We start from the raw sequence: 21,958 nt of genomic DNA, 5'->3' as shown, positions 1-21,958 counted from the left end.
TCCTGCATCTAAAGCAGCATCCCTTCATTTATTTGATTACTTCGAAATAATGTTTAATCACCTCAACACTGTCAGAAAAATTATAATAATCAACCTTAAATGAAACTCACATTTTAGAGCTATAAATAGGAAAGCCCACAGATTGTCACACAATGTGTGTTTTAATTCAGTGGTTACATGGACAGTGTTGTCAGAGGCGTTCATCTCACTGACCATCAGCACAAGAGACTGGACCAGAGTTAAGTTCATTTTCTTTTGGTTTTAAATGATGTAAAATTGACTTGTATAGACAGACAAATGTTGATAACAAAGAAAAAAATAGATACACATTATGGCTGACTGTATGAATGACGTGCCACTATTAGAATCACCATTTTAAAAAAGGTGAGTCCATTTTATGGAACGAATCTGACACAGACTCTTAAGCCAGCAATCTCTCTCTTTTTTTTTTTTTTTTTTTTTCTTTTTCCCACAGAAGCAAATTAGCTATTTTTTTTTCTGGTCTCATAATAGAAATAATGAATCAAAGTGTGCTTGAGCTACTAGCACTTCCCTCGCTTCTTAATGACTATCATTCGTGATTCATGACAGGGCTGCAGAGATAGTTATGCGAGTGTAACACAGTAATGCCTGCCAGGAGTATTCATCACAGAGTGGTAACCTAAAGCAGCTCTAGGACTGCCCCGCATCCCCATCGACAGGCACAGTAAATCTAACCAAATTGCCCCTAATGGACCTGGGGAGCAGAGATCACAGCGGAGATTTAGGAGGCCTTGAAGCCAGCCGGAAAATCCCTTCTACTCAAAACGTGTGTGTGTGTGTGTGGGGGGTGTATATTGCAGGGAACACTGACATAAGGTGATTTCTTCCACCACGCCCTGCATTCATCAGGTTAAGGTTTTATATTAATACTTTCTGACACATTTCTTCTATTTGAAGGAATTGCTGGAGAAATGAAAAGCTGACAGAGAATATTTGTAACACTGAATTTGCAGAGCCAGTCAGAAACTAACATAAAACCTGCCGTACCTACAAGAATAAATATATGGAACACTCATAGAGTCACAGCTTTATGTATTGAATGTATGAAACAGCTAAACATGCACCTTTACATTATTCTTGTTGTAAAAGGCTTGTTGAATTTCTTAGACAAGTCAGAATAATGTACTTGGTATTCAAAAGTCTGCTGTGGACGGAGAGAAAGCGGGTGCATTTTGGCAGCAAAGGTCAAACAGAAAAGGGTACAGCTGCAGAACAATAGCAGGGTTGTTCAAGTCATGTGATTTGGGCAGTGGAAACTACATCAGCACTTAATTCAGTGGATTATCACAGAGCGGTTGTCAGAGAGTCAATTCTGGATTACATAGTACGTATAGTAGTACAGGTGAAAATAAACCAGGGTGGGGTTTCTTTTAACTGTGCAAATCAGATTTCAGATGTTAAGATGTGCCTGTATTTAAATCTTTGGAATCTATTTTATCTCTTGTATAAAAATGTAAATCTTGACATTGTTATTGTAACTGTTTTTTTTCAAATATCAAAAGGTCTGCCATGAATAACACATTCATTTCACTTAGATTTCATGCATCTCATCCGTTATGCATGTCCGCTAATGTGCTGAAACTCAAGACCACAGAATAAGAAAGTGCCACGGCTAAAAGAAAGGTAACAGAAATCAGACCTGACCTTATGTTTGTGCATGGTGAACAGGCAGACACCATCCTGGCCTCTCTCCTGGCTCTCATGGCCTCTCTTCAACCTCTGTCCCGCTGTTTCCTTGTCAGATTGTCATTTGTCCGGCATGCTTTGTCATCATCGCCAAGCCTCATAAAATCCCCCTTGTCCTCCTCTCTTATGCGGCACATCCAAAATCAATCAGGGGAAAAGTAATGTCACCGGCTCAGTAACTGAAAGTTGCAAACAGAGGTGATACAGATAACACTTGTTAAGCTAGAACGCCTGTTCAAGAAGCCGCAGGATGTCCAGACTGACTGAACGCCGCTACCCTGACACCAACATATCAAAACCAGTGTTCTCCTCCTTGCCCACAATTCCTCACAGCTGTTATCAAACCGCCGTCTCCCCCCCACCCCCCCCCACCCCCCCCATATATCAAAAACACAGTGACTTTCAATTTTCCGTCCAGGTGGTTCGCAGCCTCGCTTCCTACCGCATCTCCTCACATCTGCTTCGCTGAGCCATAGATGAGCAGTTGTACGAGGGAGGATGGGTCAGGGATGCGAGCTCTCTGATTGGCCGACGGGCCATGGTGTGTGTGTGGGAAGGTCCCTTTGGTAGGCTCCGTGCGAGCGCCTATGCTCGATAAGGGTGGTCCTTCACCTCCTTTCCTCCTCTCCCTGCTTTATCAGCCTCCCTCCCCTGCTTTGCTCCCCCTCACTTTCTCCGTCTCTCCTCCTCCTCCTCCGTCTGCGCTACAAGCTGCACGCATGCACTCGCGGTGCTCGACCACAGCGCCGCGGCGACGTCTTTTGTGAGGAGCACAATCAGTGATGCGGTGGCTGCACGCGCACAAACGCACACATGAATATGGAGAAGGGATCGCAACTACGTCATGAATACATAGCATCTTGCAGACATAACTACCCCGCAGAGCCCATGACCCAAATTCAGCAAAAAAAAACAAAACACACTTGCATCATTGTCAGCATCATAATAACCATTTGGATGCATCTTGTTTGCAGCTGAAGCTTGACAGGTGTGAAACTACGGGCATCATTAGGGAGGATTGCCAAGAGGAATCAGATATCTCCAAAAAAAAGAAAGAGAATAAGATGAGACCAAAAACAACAATGCAGCAGATGTATCCATGTCAGGCCAATAAAGAGAAATGAATGAAGAATATTTGATGAAGAGATTAGCACCGAACTGACAACAAAAGTAAAGAAAAATAAATACACTATTACAGGAAGTATACTAGATTAGAACAATTATGAGGACAATTTTTTGACGATTTTAGTGAAGTTTCTGACCTGGATGATAATTAAACATGTTATCTCGGCTTGGGTGAATTATGCTCGACTGTACGGATTTATCATTTCCGTTTTTTGAAAGTCATTGGGAACGAGAAACCTGTTCCACCCCGTCTATTTGTGAGTATCATTTTCTCAATATGTTGGATCCTTGCTTTTCTGAGGCTCATGCACAAAGTAAAGAGGAAGATCGGATTATGCTGACCTCCATCACTGGAAGCAAATGTCTCAAACCACAGACGATGATCGATAAATCGGCAATTGAGACGGCGGAAGAGCAACGCGGACATCAGAACAAAGGCAGAAAAGGCATCTAGTAAAGCGCGGGACTGTTTAGGAGAACCTCAGCAGCAGCTCGATACCCATCATAAAGACAAGATCAGCTACTGTCACATTATTTGACTTAGCAGCCACTTATTTTATCAGCAATAGAATACATCAGAGCTTCTGTCTGCCTTGCAGACACACCGACAACAACTGACTCCAACTCTTCTTAACATGCAAACTGCAGAGTTTCCAAATGCACTTCCACTTTGTCCAGCCAAAGGGCTTTTTAGCATGCATTATTTAAAGTTAGCTTTATACCAAACTAACTATCGATCTCATGCATTTTCTGTGACTCATGACCACTTAAGAAATACCTGCAGTGGGGTTTCATGTATTATCAAAATTATAAAATGTGACAGGAATTCATATGGGATTCATACATCTTAAATGTAATTTTCCTTGGCTAAAAGGCCGCACTACAGTTTCAGTTCATCTGCAAGGCCATCATATCAGCTAATTAAACAACATTTTTCTATAATATGGAAGATGGTGTGCTCACTATTGAGTGACTGTATGAGGCTGACGGGTATTCATGCTGCTTAATTCATCGAAAAAAAGAGCTCTGCTCACTGTTAGAAAAGGAGCTGGGCTTCAGCTGAGTCCTCGCACTCCAAAAAGAAGCAGTTCCATGTTCAGTCCAGTTAGTTTCAGCCATACCAAGCCTGAAACATGAAAGTGTACCTTCACCCCTTAGTCTGAGTTTAAGTCCACTGCATAGTTTTAAAAAATGCAAAAAAGTGGGCAAGGGGCTGAGAGATGAAACCACGGCCACTGACGAAAGCCTCGACGCAGCGTTGACAAATATGACAGAACGGTTTACAGCCAGCTACAGAGGCTTGGGAAGTATAGCGTTGATGCATGGGGCACTGAATTTGATGGATTTACTGTTTATCAGACCACAAATTAGACAAGAATCACAACCCCTCCGCCTCGCTCCTTGCCAATGGGAGACTACTTTGTCAGGAGGAGGGCGGCACCAGCTGACATCTCGACTGCAGCAACTCAAATTCAGCCAGCGCGTACCCAAACGTGTCGGCCTCCAGATCTGCCGTTGGCTCTCCTCCCGGCTCGATTTCTGTAACCAGCCAGGCGCTGAACGAGCTGTGCTGTGACTGTAATGATAGTATGCTGTTATTTCATGATGTAGATTAGTCCCAGTAACCTCTGCCTCTGAATTGGCCTTGCAAGATTAGGACTGATTTAAAAAACAGTAGATGGTGTTTTCAACCATGAAAAAAATAAAAAGGTCAATATCATCACCAGCATTGATGTGTTTCATCAAAGTTTAGGCTTAAAAAATACCCTTTTCCAATTTGATTACACCTGGTTGGTCTAACTCACACCACCCTCTAATGGAAGCTTTAACTGTCACCCAGAAGGGCGCTCTTGTTTCTGCTATGAGGAGAACTGGAGGAAAAAACACTCTACAGACAATTTTGCTTGCAGTTGCACCTGGTCTGAACAGTGCAGGGAATAACTTCCACAGTTTGTAAAGGTGAAAGTCAGCAATATATGTGGGCATTAGCATTCTTAAAAAACTGCTCTGAATATTAATTTGTGTCGGATTTGTTTTTTCTACTATTGAAAAATCCATAATCTGTGAATATGCAGATATTATTCATTTTAGACACAAGATGTCTCCTAGTTTGCTGAATAGACCGTTCACATGTCACACTTGTAGAAGTTACACACTGGTCAGTGATTTGCTTCCAAGTTGTAACGTCACAAAAATCATACTTTAAGATACACGTTTTAGATGCCAATGACTCTGATGAATGACGCAGATGAATGTGAAAACAGAGTGTCAAACTCCAGTTAAACGTCATTCTGCGTGGTGAAGGTCAAACAGCTATGAGAAGTAACAAAAATCAGAACGCATGAGTGGACGGGGACTAACAAATATTGCAAGATTTGTACCCCAACAATTCTACAAAAAGAAACATCATTTCATCTAATCGCTGACTTTCTGCACATACGTATCACACTCAACATTAGGATAAAGCTGTATCTGCAAAGTCATTTCAACTAGAGACTGAAACAACTGGAGTTTAAACATTGCCTTTCCTCTCAATTTCCATTTACGTTGCACGGCTACTGACTCGAAAGCTGATGTACACGGCCAACACAAACTGTGTTGTGTGTAGTGCAGAGACTCCTAGTGGTTTGAACCTGCCCCGGTCTGATAGTCACCCATCTCGCATGACTGACCACTCAAAGCATACCAAACCAGACACACACATACCAGAGCTCTAACACACACAAATGCACCAAAATAACATTGTCCACTCAGCTCAGAAAATGTGCCAAATGAACACCGCTTCTCCCGCCTGATCACTGCATGCATGGTATGGTATACCACACACACACACACACGCACACGCACGCACGCACACACACACACACACACACACACACACACACACACACACACACACACACACACACACACACACACACACACACACACACACACACACGCACACAAAAAATCAAAGAGCTTCTGTAGTTATGGCCTCATGAATATAACTTCTGATGGCAAAACGTTTTTTCTTTTACAAAATGCACAATATATAATCAGTGCTGGGATACCACCAGACATAATTTTTAAAAACATGCAAACACAGAATTAATAAATGTAGATATCAAACTAACCTTTATTTTATATATAAAAAAACAACCTGACAGTATAATGTACCAGTCACAAAGGAGGAGATGTAAATAAATTCAACAGGTATTGTCCCAATTTAGATTAGATTACATGTATTTGAAACCCAGCACTGGAAAAGACGTCCTAAATGTTTTGTAAATTCAGAGTATGAACTGTGATACTAAATCAACGCATATTCAAGTCCTCCTCCGCCACGTTAAGCATAGAAGACCAGCTATTTAGAAAATCCTCTTCCAACATTTCCCCTGTGGTGCACCACAGGACTAAACACATCACCTATCACTCACCTTTCCAGCTTGTGCCTTGAACCCCTTTGCCAAGGCACAGTGTCCCTAGTGACAGCAGTGCCTTCACACCCTGAAGGATACAGTGAGCGAGCCCACGGTGTGTGTCCACAGTGCTGACCTGCCACCGGCCGGCTAGCTAAAAAGCTCCACAATGGTGTCCAACTCACAAAAGCCCCGTTTGTGTCTGGTGCTGTTTGTCCAATAAAAGCAAACAATGGCATTCCGTGGCTTGCAACTGTATTCACTGCAGGCCTCTCCGAATGTAAAGCGCATTCAGACACCTTGGTCGGCGGACAAAGCCTCAAATCTGTGTCACATGCGGGGTGGGCGGGCCGGGGCAAATGGGGTGACAGCGAGGCCGGCCCCGCTGTATCTCTGCCCCGCGATGAGCGCTCACACAGCAGCCGCTGCGCGCTCACGCTCCGAAAGTAAAGGAAGAGGATTCAGAGACATGACTTACCTGATTTTGTCCGCTGCACTGTCAGACCTGCAGAGGAAAAGGGAGGAGAGGGAATTCAGTCATGGGTCACTGACTCCACTGATCTGAGTTCTGCTTTAGGTCACACCACATCACCACTTTGAATATCGGCAACGATAGTAATAATATAAATATATATAATCTTTTTTTTTTTACTGGGTATTACTTTATTTACCATTTTAAGCAGTATCTTAACCATGAATAAATGGATTATAACACATAATATATTAATTAGGAGATCATTTTAAGCAGATATTAATACATGTTTTATCTTTATTATTGCCACTCTTCCTATCAAGCATTCATTATTGGTATATAAATAGTATTTTCATAAGAATTATCCAACCCAGTTGAAATCATGAATACTGATATAATCAGTTTTAAATTCATACTTATGAATCAACAGTTAATACATTCTTAATAATGCACTGTATCATTATGTAAGAATATGTTATAAAGTGCATTCATTAACCAGCTCATAATCCAGTTATGGGTGACAGAAGAAATTGTAGTCATTGGCAAATACACAGACATTCCCTCATATTGTAGCAGTTTTTCTGCTATTACACCTGCTAATATACTGCTCCATTCTTTGAGCTCCCACTATTTCAGATTATTCAGATATCAGGAGACTACAGTTCCTTAAAAGCATCAAGTAATTGCATCATCATCATTATATCAGTAATTCTCCAGTTAAACAAAAGATAAAACAGAAATAATTGTAATTTCAGTGCTCAGTCAATGTTAAAGACCACAAACCAAGTCTTGATATAATCATGGACTTACACCTAAACTTCAATAGAAACATTTAAAGCAGCTGCAGCTGATCCAGAACACTGCTAATAAACTTCTCAGTAAGTGGATCACATCACTCTAGTACTCAGATCTTTACGCTGGGTCCTGTTTGTCATATAGTTGGAAAAAAAAAGAAGTAAATACTGCTGTTGGTTTATGAAGCACTGAATGATTTATGGCCAAAGTACTTTTCTGATCTGCTGCTCCATTTTGAACTGCCAGCTTCCGGAGAGGCAGCGTTCACTTTTTATGACCTGCATTATGTGGAACAAACTCCAAGAAAACTTGTGATTTGCTGCAACTCTCAGTCCTGTTAAATCATATAATATGTATTCATAGTTAGCACTGCATTGTTGCCGCACTGTAAATAATAGTCTGTATTATTGTATTTTATCTTACTTTTTATCTAACTTTTATTTTACTCCTTTGAAATCCTATTTATGCGTGTCTTTTCTGTCTTCTTAAATCGCCTTGTGTTTCATTCATATCTTGTCTAAGATATTATCTAGTGTCACTCTATAGTAGTTAGATAAATATATACTCTACGCTGCCATGGCATGTCTCCGTGTGTAATCCTGATTCATAACTCACAATCATGTGCTGCGTCATCTTCACTGATGAGTCATATTTCACTGTCTTAGCAAAGTCATACTGTCACATTACATAACTATCTGCAGCTCTAGTGGAGTTAAACTTGGCAGAAGCATCAGATGCGAAAAACACGACAACGACGGCAAAGGAGCAAACTTGTCCTCATGTCATCACCCGAAATCCACCAGCCTCTCTCCCTGAACCAAACCGCGGATGAGCTGATGAGCTGATAATCTGGCAAAAGCAGCTAAAAAAGAAAAATCACAGCTAGTGGTACACATTAGCCGGCAGCCTGCCGTCACCCCCCCCCCCCCCCAGAGAATGCAGCTGCACAAATCACACTGAGCAAACTGCAGCACACAAGACACACAGAAACAGACGCAGTGAGAAGCAGAAACAAGACCGAGACGGACATGGAGACAAGCAAGAGTTGTGGAGAGGCAGCGGTGCAGCCTCCGGGCAGAGATGCGGCTGCTTTTACCTGCAGAGGAGACATGACATTCCGTGCCCTCTAAAGCCGGCTACAGAACGCTGCTCTCCCTGCAGCTGCTGCAGACGCCCGTCACAAGCTATCACCAGCACAGCAAAGAGAAGAGCAGCGAGAAATCCCATAGGTTTGACAGGTACTGTTCCTAAATCGAGCGAGTGGCGATGCCGAGCGCAAAAAAAAAAAGAAAAAAAGAAAAGAGTGCGCGGGAGGGAGAGCCAGAGAGAGGAGAGCGAGGGGAAGAGTGCGGGACGGAGAGAAAGAGTGGAGGTGTAGTGAACAGGAATACAGAGCTCATGGCAGCTAAGTGGGTGGTTATTACGAGGCTAGACGAAGAGGATTCCTACGCAGCTTCTCTTTTCATCAGAGCATGCCTACGACACTTTTTTTTGATAAAGTAGGTATTCCTGCAGCATTAACATCCAGGATGACAAAATCAGCAGCAGCTGCAGCCTCATTTCTGTGCAGCCAGTAACTATGTAACCCAGTTTAGAACCCATCAGCAATCAGTCAGGGGGCAAGAGGCTACATATTCTGAATTGTTTCACAAGAAGCCAGTTTACGAGCTAATTTTTAATCAAACAATAAGCTAAATCATCATCAGACGATAGCTGGTGGGTTCGGAGATTGCATTTAGGTCAATGGGTTCCACCTCTTTTTCTCTTTTCACGGACTGTCCACCTGCGTTCAACCGAAGCCTGCTCTAACCTGATAGGTTAATACTGCTCAGACTACGAACCAGAACACTTCTCACACCAAAATGTTGTCCCGTTGCTGACAAAATCTGCATATGAATGCAGAATCTGTTCATAGAAATTACTTTTTAACCACATATATATTTTGCAGATGCTAAAAAAAGCTAATTTTGCGTCAACAAAAGTATGAGATTAGAGAAACAGAAGAAATCTTGGTGTATTTCTGTATTTTCTTGCCTTGAGTTCTTTTGTAAGAATACTGTGCTTATCTGATGTAGTGCTACAGACCAAGAGCAGATGAAAGGTGTTACATTTGGCTGAGGTTTGGTGAACGGGTTGTCCTTAGTCCAACAATCTGTTTAAAGTAATCTGGGACCATTCAATAACCATCTTGCTAGAAAAGGAACCCAAAAGACAGAAACTAATCAAAGACCACCAACCCTGAAAAATGGGTTGCAGGACACACAAGAACAAAGACTCGATGAGTGCAATGTACTTTTCACTTCTCTACTCTTCATACTGCGTTTCATAACTGTATTTCAGACCGAAAACACAATACAAAAAGTTCAGTAATGCTACTTTCCTGTCGCATTGTCGGGCAAAAAAAACGCTCGTTGAGTTTCATCCTGGCTGCATGGCTTTACTTCAGGTACACACACCCACACCTGTCTTGCCTGTCTTCCAACTCAAACTGAGCTATGGGGAAATTACTGTAGGCGTAGTTACACATGGGCACTATTATATGCCTATTATGGGCAGGTACCTGGAAAAAGAACTGTTCATTCACCCTCTGTTTTTTTTTGGAGTCCTCATTAAAGTCACTGACGTTACTCCATGTGCACAGACTAACACTTTTCCAAAAACAATCACGTCAGCTAGTTAGAGGCTTGAATTTGTAGTGTGAAGGAAAATAAAGTAGATCTAAATTAAAAGCCACAATGAAACTATGTATCAGTGCACCAGTATGACGGAAGTGCCCCCTAGTGGGGAATGCATGCAAGAACTATGGTGATGTGACCAGAAATTAGGGAATACGTTGACATTTTGAGTTGATTATTCATCCCAGCAGCATGAATCTACCTGTGAACAGGTTGACAAGATAGACACAGAAAAAACTGAACTGCATGTACCCTGGCCTTGAATTTACTGTGATATAGCTGTACAAAATAAGAGAAGATGAACAGTTTCAACAAATGCTGTTTATCTCCAGCATCCAGTTTACAGAATGACCACGGTAAAATCCGGTTTCCTGGATTTAATCCCCTGATTTAGATTTTTAGTGACAGTTAAAATAGTGAGAATCTCTTGTAAGAATGAGGCCCATACAGAGACCATACACACACACACACACACACACACACACACACGCACACACACATATTGCTCACCTCTCCTCTCGGATTAATGGAACCAAGAAGCGAGTGCCGTCATCTTCATGGCTGCTCTGCTGACTGCTCTGCTGGCTGCTCTGCTGGCTGCTGCATGGCACATGACAGAAACGTGTGGCTGTCAATCATTACAGCCGGAGCAATCTCACGAATCAGAGCTTTCCATTAGTTACTATGTTAACTGCAAAGAGACATTTGGACACTGCAAACCAGAAATACAAGGGCGAAAAAACATGAAGAAAAGAAAACATGGCATTAATAAACCGTATTTCCTGAACTCAGTTAATTTTTGACATTACATGTATCTGTCCCCTGCAGGGCAAAGACTTCAGATTCTGTCATGAATGAACACTGGGCCTAACATCAGCTGTTCAAGATCCTGCAAATCAAGTATTACACACACAATAGTCAAATACACTGTATATGGCAACTTGTTCTGTTTGGATAAACACTGTTCATGTACATATCCAGTAATAACACTAGAGGGGGCTATATGACATACGCTAAGAAAAAGATAAAGCTTAATATTATTATTATATAAGAATCATTAACAGATAAAAAAGCATGAGTTGTTGGGAGGTACCTGACTGTCACTACTTTCCATTAAAAAGCACATGCAGCAGTTCAAGTTATTTGTTATCCAGTTACTTTCTCATTTCATTGTCAAAAGGTCAACGTTTAAGATGCATAAGAAAAAAAGAAAAAGAGAGATTATTTATTTTAAGAATCTTCTGTCATTCTGTCCACACTTTGACATTTAAGAATAAAGCCAGTCTTTTGGGAAAAGTCTTTATTAATTCACTCTAACTCTGCAGAAGCAACGCTCCACACACGGTGGGAGGGGAAACGAAGAATGTACGAAAAAGCTGAATTTGAAGGTTAAGATACTTTTGATGTAGATGCACGCTGGAAATAGTTTTCCAATCATTATATAAGCAATTACCCATCATTTAAACTTCTAAAAATGCAGTTTTTCCTTATTTTGGTGTGGCATTAAACACATTTTTTAAAGTAAGTATAATACTAATTTTATTGTCAAAATGAAGCATTGTGTCTTTAAGTAAAAGTCAGCTTTAAAAAGCATTTTAGACTGTAAATGAGTAGTGTGGAGTGAAATATAGCACCATATTTCAAATGGAGCATCCAGAACCGTCGGTGCATTTGTGATGGATACATTATGGAACTGATACTTTATGTTGACAGAGCCAAGCTACGATCAGTGGAGTCATTCAGAAAGAGTCAACATCACTTGAGCTCCACTCCCTCATAGCTCAGCTCGTGCCTCTTCTGCAGCAGGTGCAGTGCGTCTCTCAGAGGGGACGACAGATGTGCCGTAAAAGCAGATGCGTTTGTTCAGGGTTTATGCGTGAGTGTTCATGAGTGCATCATTTTCCTTTAGTGCATGTCCTTTTGAAATCAAGAGGACAAAGCGGACATGGCATGGGCCTCCGATGAATTAATCATTACTCTTACACAATTGCTTGAAACTCGCACTTTGAACGTGACAGCAAGGAGGCGCAACAAAATACAGTGAATTCTAAGACAGAGCTGCAATCCACAGTATACAGTAAAACCACAGGATCATGCATTATTTGTTTCTTTTTCTTCCCCAATACAGAATGCACAACACAGCTGCTCTGTGCTCACAGAATGCAACACACTTATTTGAGATGAAGTATGATCCAAATCTGAATCATACTGCATCTTCTCATCATCTTAGCCGCATGGTCTTTAAACAGTCAGCTGTCATTGGTGTTAATGTGTTGGGAGTTGTAAGAACGTCTTGTCCTTACTGTAGTTTCAAATACATTAAGAAGCAGTAACATTGTCAAGAGTTATCTTATGCAACGTTTATTTTTAATGTGATGGATGGAACCTCGTCACTCGCTCTCATCCATGCTGACACTGGGAGAATTGCTAACATTGCACAGATGTTTTGTTTTAATTCACTTTCTGCACAACCTGGAAGTTCAATCGCTGAAAGATTCTGAACTAAGGAAGCTATTCAAGTTCATCTCCATCATCTTACTGCTGCAGGGCGGAAGCAGCTTGAAGAGCTGCTGGACTTATTGCTATTTCTTCAAATGGATTTCTTGTTTTCTTAAGTTGCTTTGTGTGAGGTTGTGCGTCTGAAATATTGAAATGCTGGGATGAGGTGGAGGCAGTGAAGCCTGGTGAAAGATACTGCCTCACCTCCTCAAAATAGCCCTGCTACTATCAGCCCGCAGAACAGCAAAACTCCACTGGTTCTAGACTCCCAATCTTACATACACACACATCCTACACATCACAGAAAGTAAAACAGAAACAAGGCTGGAATAACAAGATTAAGATGCTAGAGTGGCAAATCAACAGTGATGTCTGCCGGACAAAGAAGGATTTACTGACCAGACACCAGGCTCCACTTTGAGCTCAGGGCAGAAACGGTGATATATCCTCAGGATTGGACACTCCATCGCAAAAGCTTTACAAAGTTAAACCAATCTGGGCGGAAAATAGCACAGCGTTTTATCTCAATGAAGTAAAGTGGAAGCTGAACTTCTAGTCATTTACTTAATACCGTTTAATAATTACTGTAGATCTAAAATAAAACAAAGTGAATACTTACAATTCAATGGCTTCCATGAGCAGAACACCTTTGCTCATTGTTCAGAATCCTCCAGATATGAACAGACCACAAGCTTCTGATTGAATTTAAAAGCTCTGCCATGTTTGTATATTAACTTGGTTATGTCATGAACCCTGATTTGATACTTAAGAGTCAAAGTGCTAGACAGCCATGTATGTCATCCTTGCTGGAAGCTGTCCAGTGTCCAGTCAACAAAAAAATTGCAAGATATTCAAAATATATCATCTAGTATTTACTAAACATATGTCAATAGTGATGTTCCGATACCATTTCTCTGCCTTTCTGATACTTGTACTTGCATATCGGGCGATTTCTGTAACTTTTGACAATCTGACATAAACAATCAACATATAGGATTAGAAGTTATTTATAATTTATATATATAACTTAATGTCTTTTTTAGAGCAGAAACAATAATGTTTACAACAGCAAAGTCACTATATAAAGTACATCTCACTGGAAACAAATCTAACATGTCAATTAAATTAATAACATTCCTGAGTGACGTTTATTTATGATAATAATCAATAATGAAGAGCTCAGACCTCAGTCAGTATCTGCTTTGCCTCAGCCAGCAGAGCAGTTTAAAGAACACACTGAGATAAACAGTAAACTACAGACTGACAGCTTCTGTTTTGGCTACATTTGTTATTCTCTTGCTTATTCTATTTCATACCATTTTAGCTTATTTAGCATTATGTCAGGCACTTTAAATTGCTGTTGAGGTGCAACATAAATAAACTTGCCTTGCTGTGCATTGCTGCAGGTGCTCTCACGCCCAACTTCATCAGTGAACATCCTCCCGTTTACTCATGCTCACAGATAACCATGCCCCACATTCTGCACGGCCTTCACACCGGAGCCAATGGGCGTTCACGAGGTGCCTCGACTAAATCAGGTAGCCAGAAGCTGCTATTTCTTATTTCTTACATTAAATATTTAGTTGTCAAAAAAACTGCCCACAAGGCAACATTAACAAATGAATGGAGGCGACAGTGTGGATTAACTAAGTGTGAGAACATGGTGAACAGCAGCACACTGTGCCCTCGCAGCTTAGCATGACAAAACCTATATCAATAATTAAGTGAAGATTAACATTAAGATCAGGATTATTCATGTCACTCCCACACACTGCTTTAAGCCTGTAGATTTTTTTCATACATACAGCTAGTAACAAGCCGCAAACTGAGGAGGCGCCATGTCGTCTTAACGCCACAGCGTGGTATTAAACGCTTGTTAGACCCGTGTTGGGCTGGATAACGACAGTATTTCGCACTCGGTGATACTGTCAGGGGTTGTGCACTCATCCCTCTGGAGAGATGTTTTCTTCCATTCAGCTAAAGATAACACATTGCAAATAAAAATGACATTGGTTGAAATCTTCAGTTTTTTGGCATAGCATACTGTACAAGTACGTTTGTTCCATCTCACTTTGTGTCTTTCCACGATTTTAATTACAGTCAATTGAAAGTATTGTGTAATTATTTATAATACCTTTTGTCTACTACCCTTCGATCTGCACATGCTCATTACCTCCGCCAAGGTTCGGCTGGTTTGTTTTTCTGTTTGTCAGCGGGATTAGGACAAAACTCCTGGCCAGATCTCCATGAATCTTGGTGGAAGGGTGTGGCACGGGCCAAGGAAGAACCCACTGAAGCGGATCTTAATGGGGCCGATAAACCAAAGTTTACAGCAGCCACGCACCTATCAGCTGTGCGCTCGAGATCAGACTTGAGACGTAACGACTTAAAAATGGGTGAGTGGTACTTGCCATCTTCAGACGTTGGTTCATTTTAAACAGAAAACACGTTTTATATTGTGACATTTACTGGAAATGACATACAATACAGCCAACAACAAGTGGGAAACTTTAAAAGTTATTCCCCTCCAGCCAGCTGCCACCTTATTTAGGTAATTGTAGCTCGCAGCCACCAGACACGGTGCCAGGGATATAATATGCAATATTTGAAGAGCAAATATTCAAACAACATTTTTGATAGGGTATGGCTAGGAGGAGGTCTGCGCTCTCTGAGTGCCCCTTTTAGTTTCACATGTTTAAATGAGGAAGGTTAAGCTACTCTGAAAGGGACTTTCTGAACCCCCATGACCTTTCCTCTATAGTGCCACCATCACATACCGTCTCTCAGGTGTCAGTGTATCTCACATAGAAAGAGACCTATTGATTTTGTAAAGCCCTCGACCTTTCCTCTAGTCCTGCTGTCGGGACAACCTTTTAAGTTTCAGATGGTCTTACATTTTCACCTGAGCCATTTGTTTCAAACACACACACTATCTACCGTGTGTGTATTTATGCTCCCAAGAAGAAGCAACCTGTTACCTTTGGTGACCCCAGGGCAGAGGTCTGCAGTCAGCTGAATCCATTCTGGAGTGAACAATCTTTGCCATTAATCTAGGAGCTGAAATGTGCCAATTATACATTTCTTCTTAACCTAAATCTAAGTTAGGCTCTCGAACCCTCACATGCATTGATCTGACCTTCCCTGATCCATATGTAAAAAACAAGATTAGAGCCCAACAATTAAAAAAACAAAGATTAAGCCATCCTAAATTTAGAAAACCGATTAGCTGGCCTTCCTATGTCAGTACAAAAGTTAACCTGGTCACACTAGACTTACTACAAAACAGCTGAGTCATAAAAAACACATGTTAAAACACCAGTGAGTAGAAAAAGACGCAGGGGAACGCACGCTAAAAAGATCACTGCTGACTTGTGACAACAGTGTTACAAAGAGAAAAGACCCAGGACAACTTCAATCCATCCATTTACAAGAACACAGAGCGGATGGCATTTTGTTTAGCTACATTAATCATTTTTTAAAAACGTGTGTTGCTTCAGATAAAATGAAAAATCTTATAAAAGCACTTGAAAAATCAACACTGCAACTATCTCTCGTATTAAAAGTGTGTGGTCATCAAGCTACATGCTGTTAATCAAGCATCAATCTCTGAAAGGTGAAAAGAAACCTCAAGCGACACACAAGTCTAAACGTACAACAACTTAACCCTCTTTCAATTAGTGATACAACACATTAGTGCACGTAGCACGGAGCCTTGAAGCAGCATGGAGGTTTTAGGGGACAAGTGGGGAGGAAAGGGGAACGAGGAGAGGGGTGAGTAGGGAGGGCCCATACCAACCTGCTCTCACTGCCTTGCTCCTTCTTCTGTCGAACCTTCAGCCACTTCCTCAGCAGGAAACGCTTGCGTCGCGGCGAGGCACTGGGCGTGGAGCAGCTCGACCAGGACGAGAGAGCGTCCTCATCGCTGGACGGCGTGATCTCAATGGAAGGCAGCTGGAGGTACTCCTTGGAGCCCGAACGGGCCTTGAGGTGACCGACGGTTAGCCGCCCCTTTTCGAGCTCCCTCTCGCTGGGCACGTTCCTCATGCGCCGCATCTTGAAGCGCTTGCGCCGCAGCGTCGGGGTGGAAGAGCTGGATCGCATGGAGCCGTCCGACACCGCGTTGCGCCCTCCGTCCGAATACGACGGAGCATCCTTTGGGACGCTCACCTGAAGCGAAGGGGGTCTAAGAGTGTCACTCATGGTCCTGACTGGCTTTCTAAAGTGCAAAAACACTTTGAGATTCTTGGTTACAAGAACTGCGAATGCTGCAGTTCTGCAGCTTAAAGGGCTGTTAGCTACAGAAAACTTGAGGTTTCGTGCTGAAGAGATGAGGCACAATTTAGATCCTTGACAATCTTTGGTGTACCTCACACTGCCCCCCCCCCCAGCTCTGCTTGTTTATTTTAAATCCCTCTCCACATGCCAGCCAATGGATTGAAAGACTGGCTGAGAAGTCCTGATAGCAGATATCTGGGGCCTGACCGAGTCCTTCTGCTGCTCCTCAGCTGTTGGTTGATATGCATCGGCTCAGTGGCTGGCTGACGGACTGAAGAGCAGTCTTGTGGCAGTAAACTCAGTCTCTCAGGCTGGGAAGAAGAGGGCTGGATTAGATAACAAAGGGGCCTTCTGTTCTGAGAGCAGCAGATGAAACATGTATAAGGTCCGTCAGTGAGTGTAACACAACTCCTTTGCTGGTCCTCCCCAGGGACAGGCAGGCCAAGTTACACACACATCTCATTGGCTCTGCTACTGTCCAAAGCTGCCAACGCTGTTACCTCAGCTGCTACTGCTAACGCTAAAGAGTAAGGCACCAACTGTTAGCCCTTGAATATTGGTGCTGATGTTGTGCAAAGGCCGGGACGGTTGTCTGTTGTCACTTTGGGCTCATTTTGAAGTTGCTGCAGCAGAGGAAGACACGGCCGGCCCGGGTTGTGCCCATGCTGGAGGGTGAGGTCCGTCTTACGGCGCGTCGCCGTCTCCACGCGGTTAATGCCTACAGGTTAGAGGGAGGTGATAGGACGGCAAGGTACAAGGCAAGGCTGAGGGTGATGATGACGTTAAGCAGCCACACACACACACACACACACACACACACACACACACACACACACACACACACACACACACACACACACACACACACACACACACACACACACAGAGAGCCAAATGCCACAAGAACCAATCACAGGAAACAAGCAGCACATCTGATGGGATGCACAAACAAACTCATGCTCACATGACCTATTTCTGATCTACTTAACTTGCTGTGCCTACTCATCACCATGCACCGGCCAAAGTTCCACAACCCCTAACACCTTCATCAGAGACCTTTAATTAAACATTGTCGAAATACCTCAAAACAAAACCAGAGATAACAGACAACCTCTATATGTCACAGCCACTGAACACAAGAGATATCAGAGTTGAGTGGGAGTCGATAGTAAACACCACCATCTGCGTTCTTCTACAAGCCTACGCTATTGGAGTCACTAGAATAATTGCTCTGCACAAACGATTTCTCAGCTGAGCATCTAGGAGATGACAAACATATAGCAGTTACATATAACGTTTAAATGCCAACTGAGATAGAAAATACAGAATATTATACACCCTAATAGTACCACTTGCTACTGCTAAAAGTAAGAATTTGTATCTATTTCCCAATCAAATAAATCAATTAAAGCTAAGAAATAAAATGTCCACAAAGTTGAGATGCGTTTTTCTAAATCAGGCCAAAAAGTTTCTCCGGGATGTCACATTTTAAAGTAGTAAACACAAACATTTAAAATGTGTCCTAGTTTATTTCCTGTTGCAGTGCAAAGCAACGATATATGTGCGTTGCGGTGCGTGTGAATGACTTCAGCTGACGAGAAGTCAACATGAACCCAGTAGGTTGCCTAGCAATGCAATTCCGCTGAAACTGTCTATAGATTTGGAAGATCATAAATGTGGATGTGGCTGATGTGTAGCTGGAATCTGATCAAACATTGTCTCTACTGTAAATCTAAGCGTTGTGCTGCTCTCACTCAAGAGGAAAACTCAACCGTGTGATAATCTAGCCTGGAGGGAGTGAAAGCATGAACAAGCCTTTTCTTAAATGGGACAAGTGAGAAAAGGCCAGCTCTTAAGTTTATCCAAGAGACTTAGTGGAAGTGGGATATGACGAAGATACTGTAAGGCCAAGACAAAAAAAAAAAAACGGTTTTGGGAGAGGGGTTTACAGCTACAGCCAAGCAGCTTAAGTGATTATAAAACTAATATCTTGCATCTCGAATCTTAGTCTTTCAAAAATAGATTTCAAGAGCTGCTGAAATACAATAAGACAAATTACTTTCAATGTCAAGAAATAAATTGAGTGTCATGTGATGTAACACAATATATAAACTATGATTGTGGCCAACAGACAGATACAACTAACAGTAATGTACTATTATGTCAACACATACTGTGCTCTGGCTAGAAGATCAATGCAGAACAGGACTACAACATAAGTCATTCTAACATTGAGGTCAACAAGCACCAACTCTGAACACTGACCTTAATGCAGCTATCAAAATATCAGCGTAGATATGGAGCATTGTAGAACCAATGCTATGGTACAGATAGAGGCATGACTGAGACTGCTAGGCTACTGCTAGAAGTCATTTGGAGATGGGCCTTTATTTAGCCCAGCAATAACTGCAAATACAATAGATGTACTTGTCAGATAAATGTCTTGAACTAGAATCAGCTACGAGGGGCAGATTATTCCGTTTCCACCACCCATTTTGAGGCACTGTAGATAAAACTGTAAATGCAAACACTGCTATCAGTGTAATAAGAGATAGCCAGCCAAATATTAAGGGTTCACTTTGGGTCTCGCCAGCACGGATTCATTCGCAAATATTTGACTAAAAAGCAATTGGACTGTTTAAAGGTCAGAGCTTAAAAAAGCACAGGCACAGGAAAACTGTGCACTTCACTGTGCAGATTCCCCATTCCTGGTAAAATAGAACCTTTCAAATTCTAACTTAAGAGAGAGATTTGCTGGTTTTATTATGTTTTTTTTAATCGCACTTTAGTGCGAAAACGGAACATTTGTCAACAATTTTTAAATTAGTAAGGTCTAAAACGTCCAGAAGTTAATATTCTACCCGATTACTACTTGACATACCTGCATATGTGAATATTCACACACACAGACACTCTGACCCGGAGGCTGAGCGTGGAGGTGGGGAAACGTCATGCATTAATTATGGCAAGACAACGTTTCCTGTTACAGTTTCACACGTTCTAGTAGCCTCAGGTCGTTCTCTGGCATCGCACCGGCACAACCCGCATGAGCGGGTGATGTCATGGCTGAGCATATGGGCATGAGGGTTCAGTAAAAGCGTGTCGTTTCAAGCCACTGCCATGATTTGTATGTGTTGATTTTTTGTAGATTAGTCATGTATTAGTCTCAAGCTGGAGAGCGTGTTGTTGCACCTGTGCAGTGGAAGTGCACTATAAAAAAATATATATATAAAAAAATAGAGTGCACAGCGGGAAGGACCCTGATGGTCTAGCCAACTTGTGCACTTTGCTACGGACAGATGGACCCACCAGGGAGACGCTTTGCTTTTACAGCTGAGACGGGGATCACAGTTTTCCATCACCGTGATGGCCACGCAACAATCATGCGATTGCTCGCCTTTCACGCGTCATTACCGACCGTTATAAAGTTCCCGCTCTATTGTTGCCCGAGTCCCTATTCTTAGCGCCGCGTCCCTGTCGGCACAATGTCAAAGAGCGTGGGTAGATTACAGAGGCATGCTGATGCTGATTAAACCAACGCTCACCAAAATACACGCTGCATAAAGTGCTCAAAGGAATTTTGTACAGGGGCATTGGAGGACTGGGACATCTATGGTGGATAAAGTATGAACTATAACAATCCTCACCAATTATGTAAGTACCGGTTTACATACAGGATAATTACATTACATTTACATTACATTACAGTCATTTAGCAGACGCTTTTATCCAAAGCGACTTACAATTCAGTATCTATTTACACACCGTAGACGCAGCTACGGGAGCAAGTTTGGGGTTAAGCGTCTTGCTCAAGGACACAGTGACATAGCAGAGCAGGAACCGGGGATCCAACCGCCAACCCTCTGATTGAAAGGTGGCCCTGCTCTCCACTTAGCCACGGTCACCAAGCCGTGCTAAACTAAAGTGTAATAAACACATACTCACTCCTTGGCAGATGAACGTATTTAGAAACTATATGCAGAAAATGATGGAGAGAGAGAGAGAGAGAGAGAGAGAGAGAGAGAGAGAGAGAGAGAGAGAGAGAGAGAGAGAGAGAGCTAGGCTGAAATAAAGGGCACGACATATATGACGGAGAAGCAAAAGGTATTGTGACTAAGTCCACTCTATTAATACAAACGTTTTATACCAACAAGAGAAGTTTTGAAATTCACATTAATTATGTTCATTACATATTATTATGTGTTTTACGGCAACACATGCAAGACAGAATGTAAGAAACCGAGTAAAATGTGATGTGGGTAAAAAGGGATGAAATGAGGAGACAAATAAGAAATAATATTATTTCCACATTAAATATTTACACCCTGTCTCTACGTAATGTCTTTCTCGCAGGCATGACACTATTGATGTGCCACAATGTGGAGTCCATGCTAAACAACCTGCTCCCCAGATTAAACCTGATCACTGAGCGATTACTCATTCATGTAGCGGTGCATCATGCAACACACCGGGGTGTGAAGCCATGTTGAGATATGGAACCCTGCTCACACAACATGCTGCACTCCTTCATACCGTTTCCCTTTCCTGCGCTACAGTATACATGCCACCAGCGCTCCAGTCACACTGGCATCTGTCTGCACACTGACTCGCTGTGAAGACGAATGAAGGAACACGGTGTACTGCAAATAAACTGCAGTGAAAACAGGCAACTCTCTTTCTTAGAGGAGCCCAACTTAAGCAGACTGCAAGATTATTTTCAGTCATTTATTACTTACGTCTACTTAAGTCCCAGCGACAAAGTTACAAAGAACACGCTAAGGAGACTTTCCCTCAAGGCTTCCAGGCAAATTTGGGGATTTTTCACGAGGCTTCATATACGAACTTTAACATACAATTACTTATTCGGATGGTCTTAATGAGGGCTGGCAGGCAATCCAATGTCCCGCAGTTCTCATCACATAAAGGGCTGCCTCCTCCTACTCGTTGGTCCACGTCTATAGAGACTTGCTGTACTGATCAAAACCCCA

At 42.2% G+C, this 21,958-nt stretch overlaps 1 protein-coding gene across 13 annotated transcripts in view; it reads right to left on the bottom strand.

Moving 5' to 3' along the window:
• gramd1bb (GRAM domain containing 1Bb) overlaps positions 1-21,958 on the bottom strand; it is a 97,614-nt gene that overhangs the window by 51,344 nt on the left and 24,312 nt on the right. For 9 of the 13 annotated variants that reach the window (XM_068707715.1, XM_068707751.1, XM_068707694.1 and 6 more), the window contains exon 1: positions 1,687-2,073. In XM_068707715.1, the coding sequence (XP_068563816.1) occupies positions 1,687-1,701 (15 nt within the window). In that variant the 5' untranslated portion in view covers positions 1,702-2,073. Of the gene's footprint in view, positions 1-1,686; positions 2,074-6,732; positions 6,760-8,617; positions 8,639-10,706; positions 10,797-16,491; positions 17,689-21,958 lie in introns of those variants that run through there. The other 4 variants (XM_068707804.1, XM_068707815.1, XM_068707824.1 and 1 more) reach the window with 3 other exon arrangements.

Source organism: Cebidichthys violaceus, unplaced genomic scaffold, assembly GCF_023349555.1.
Source record: "Cebidichthys violaceus isolate CVI_PGR_0920_01 unplaced genomic scaffold, fCebVio1.0.p SCAF_1, whole genome shotgun sequence".
NCBI classification, from domain to species: domain Eukaryota; kingdom Metazoa; phylum Chordata; class Actinopteri; order Perciformes; family Stichaeidae; genus Cebidichthys; species Cebidichthys violaceus.
Note: the sequence above shows the minus strand (reverse complement) of the source record. Positions and strands in the feature narration are given on the sequence as shown.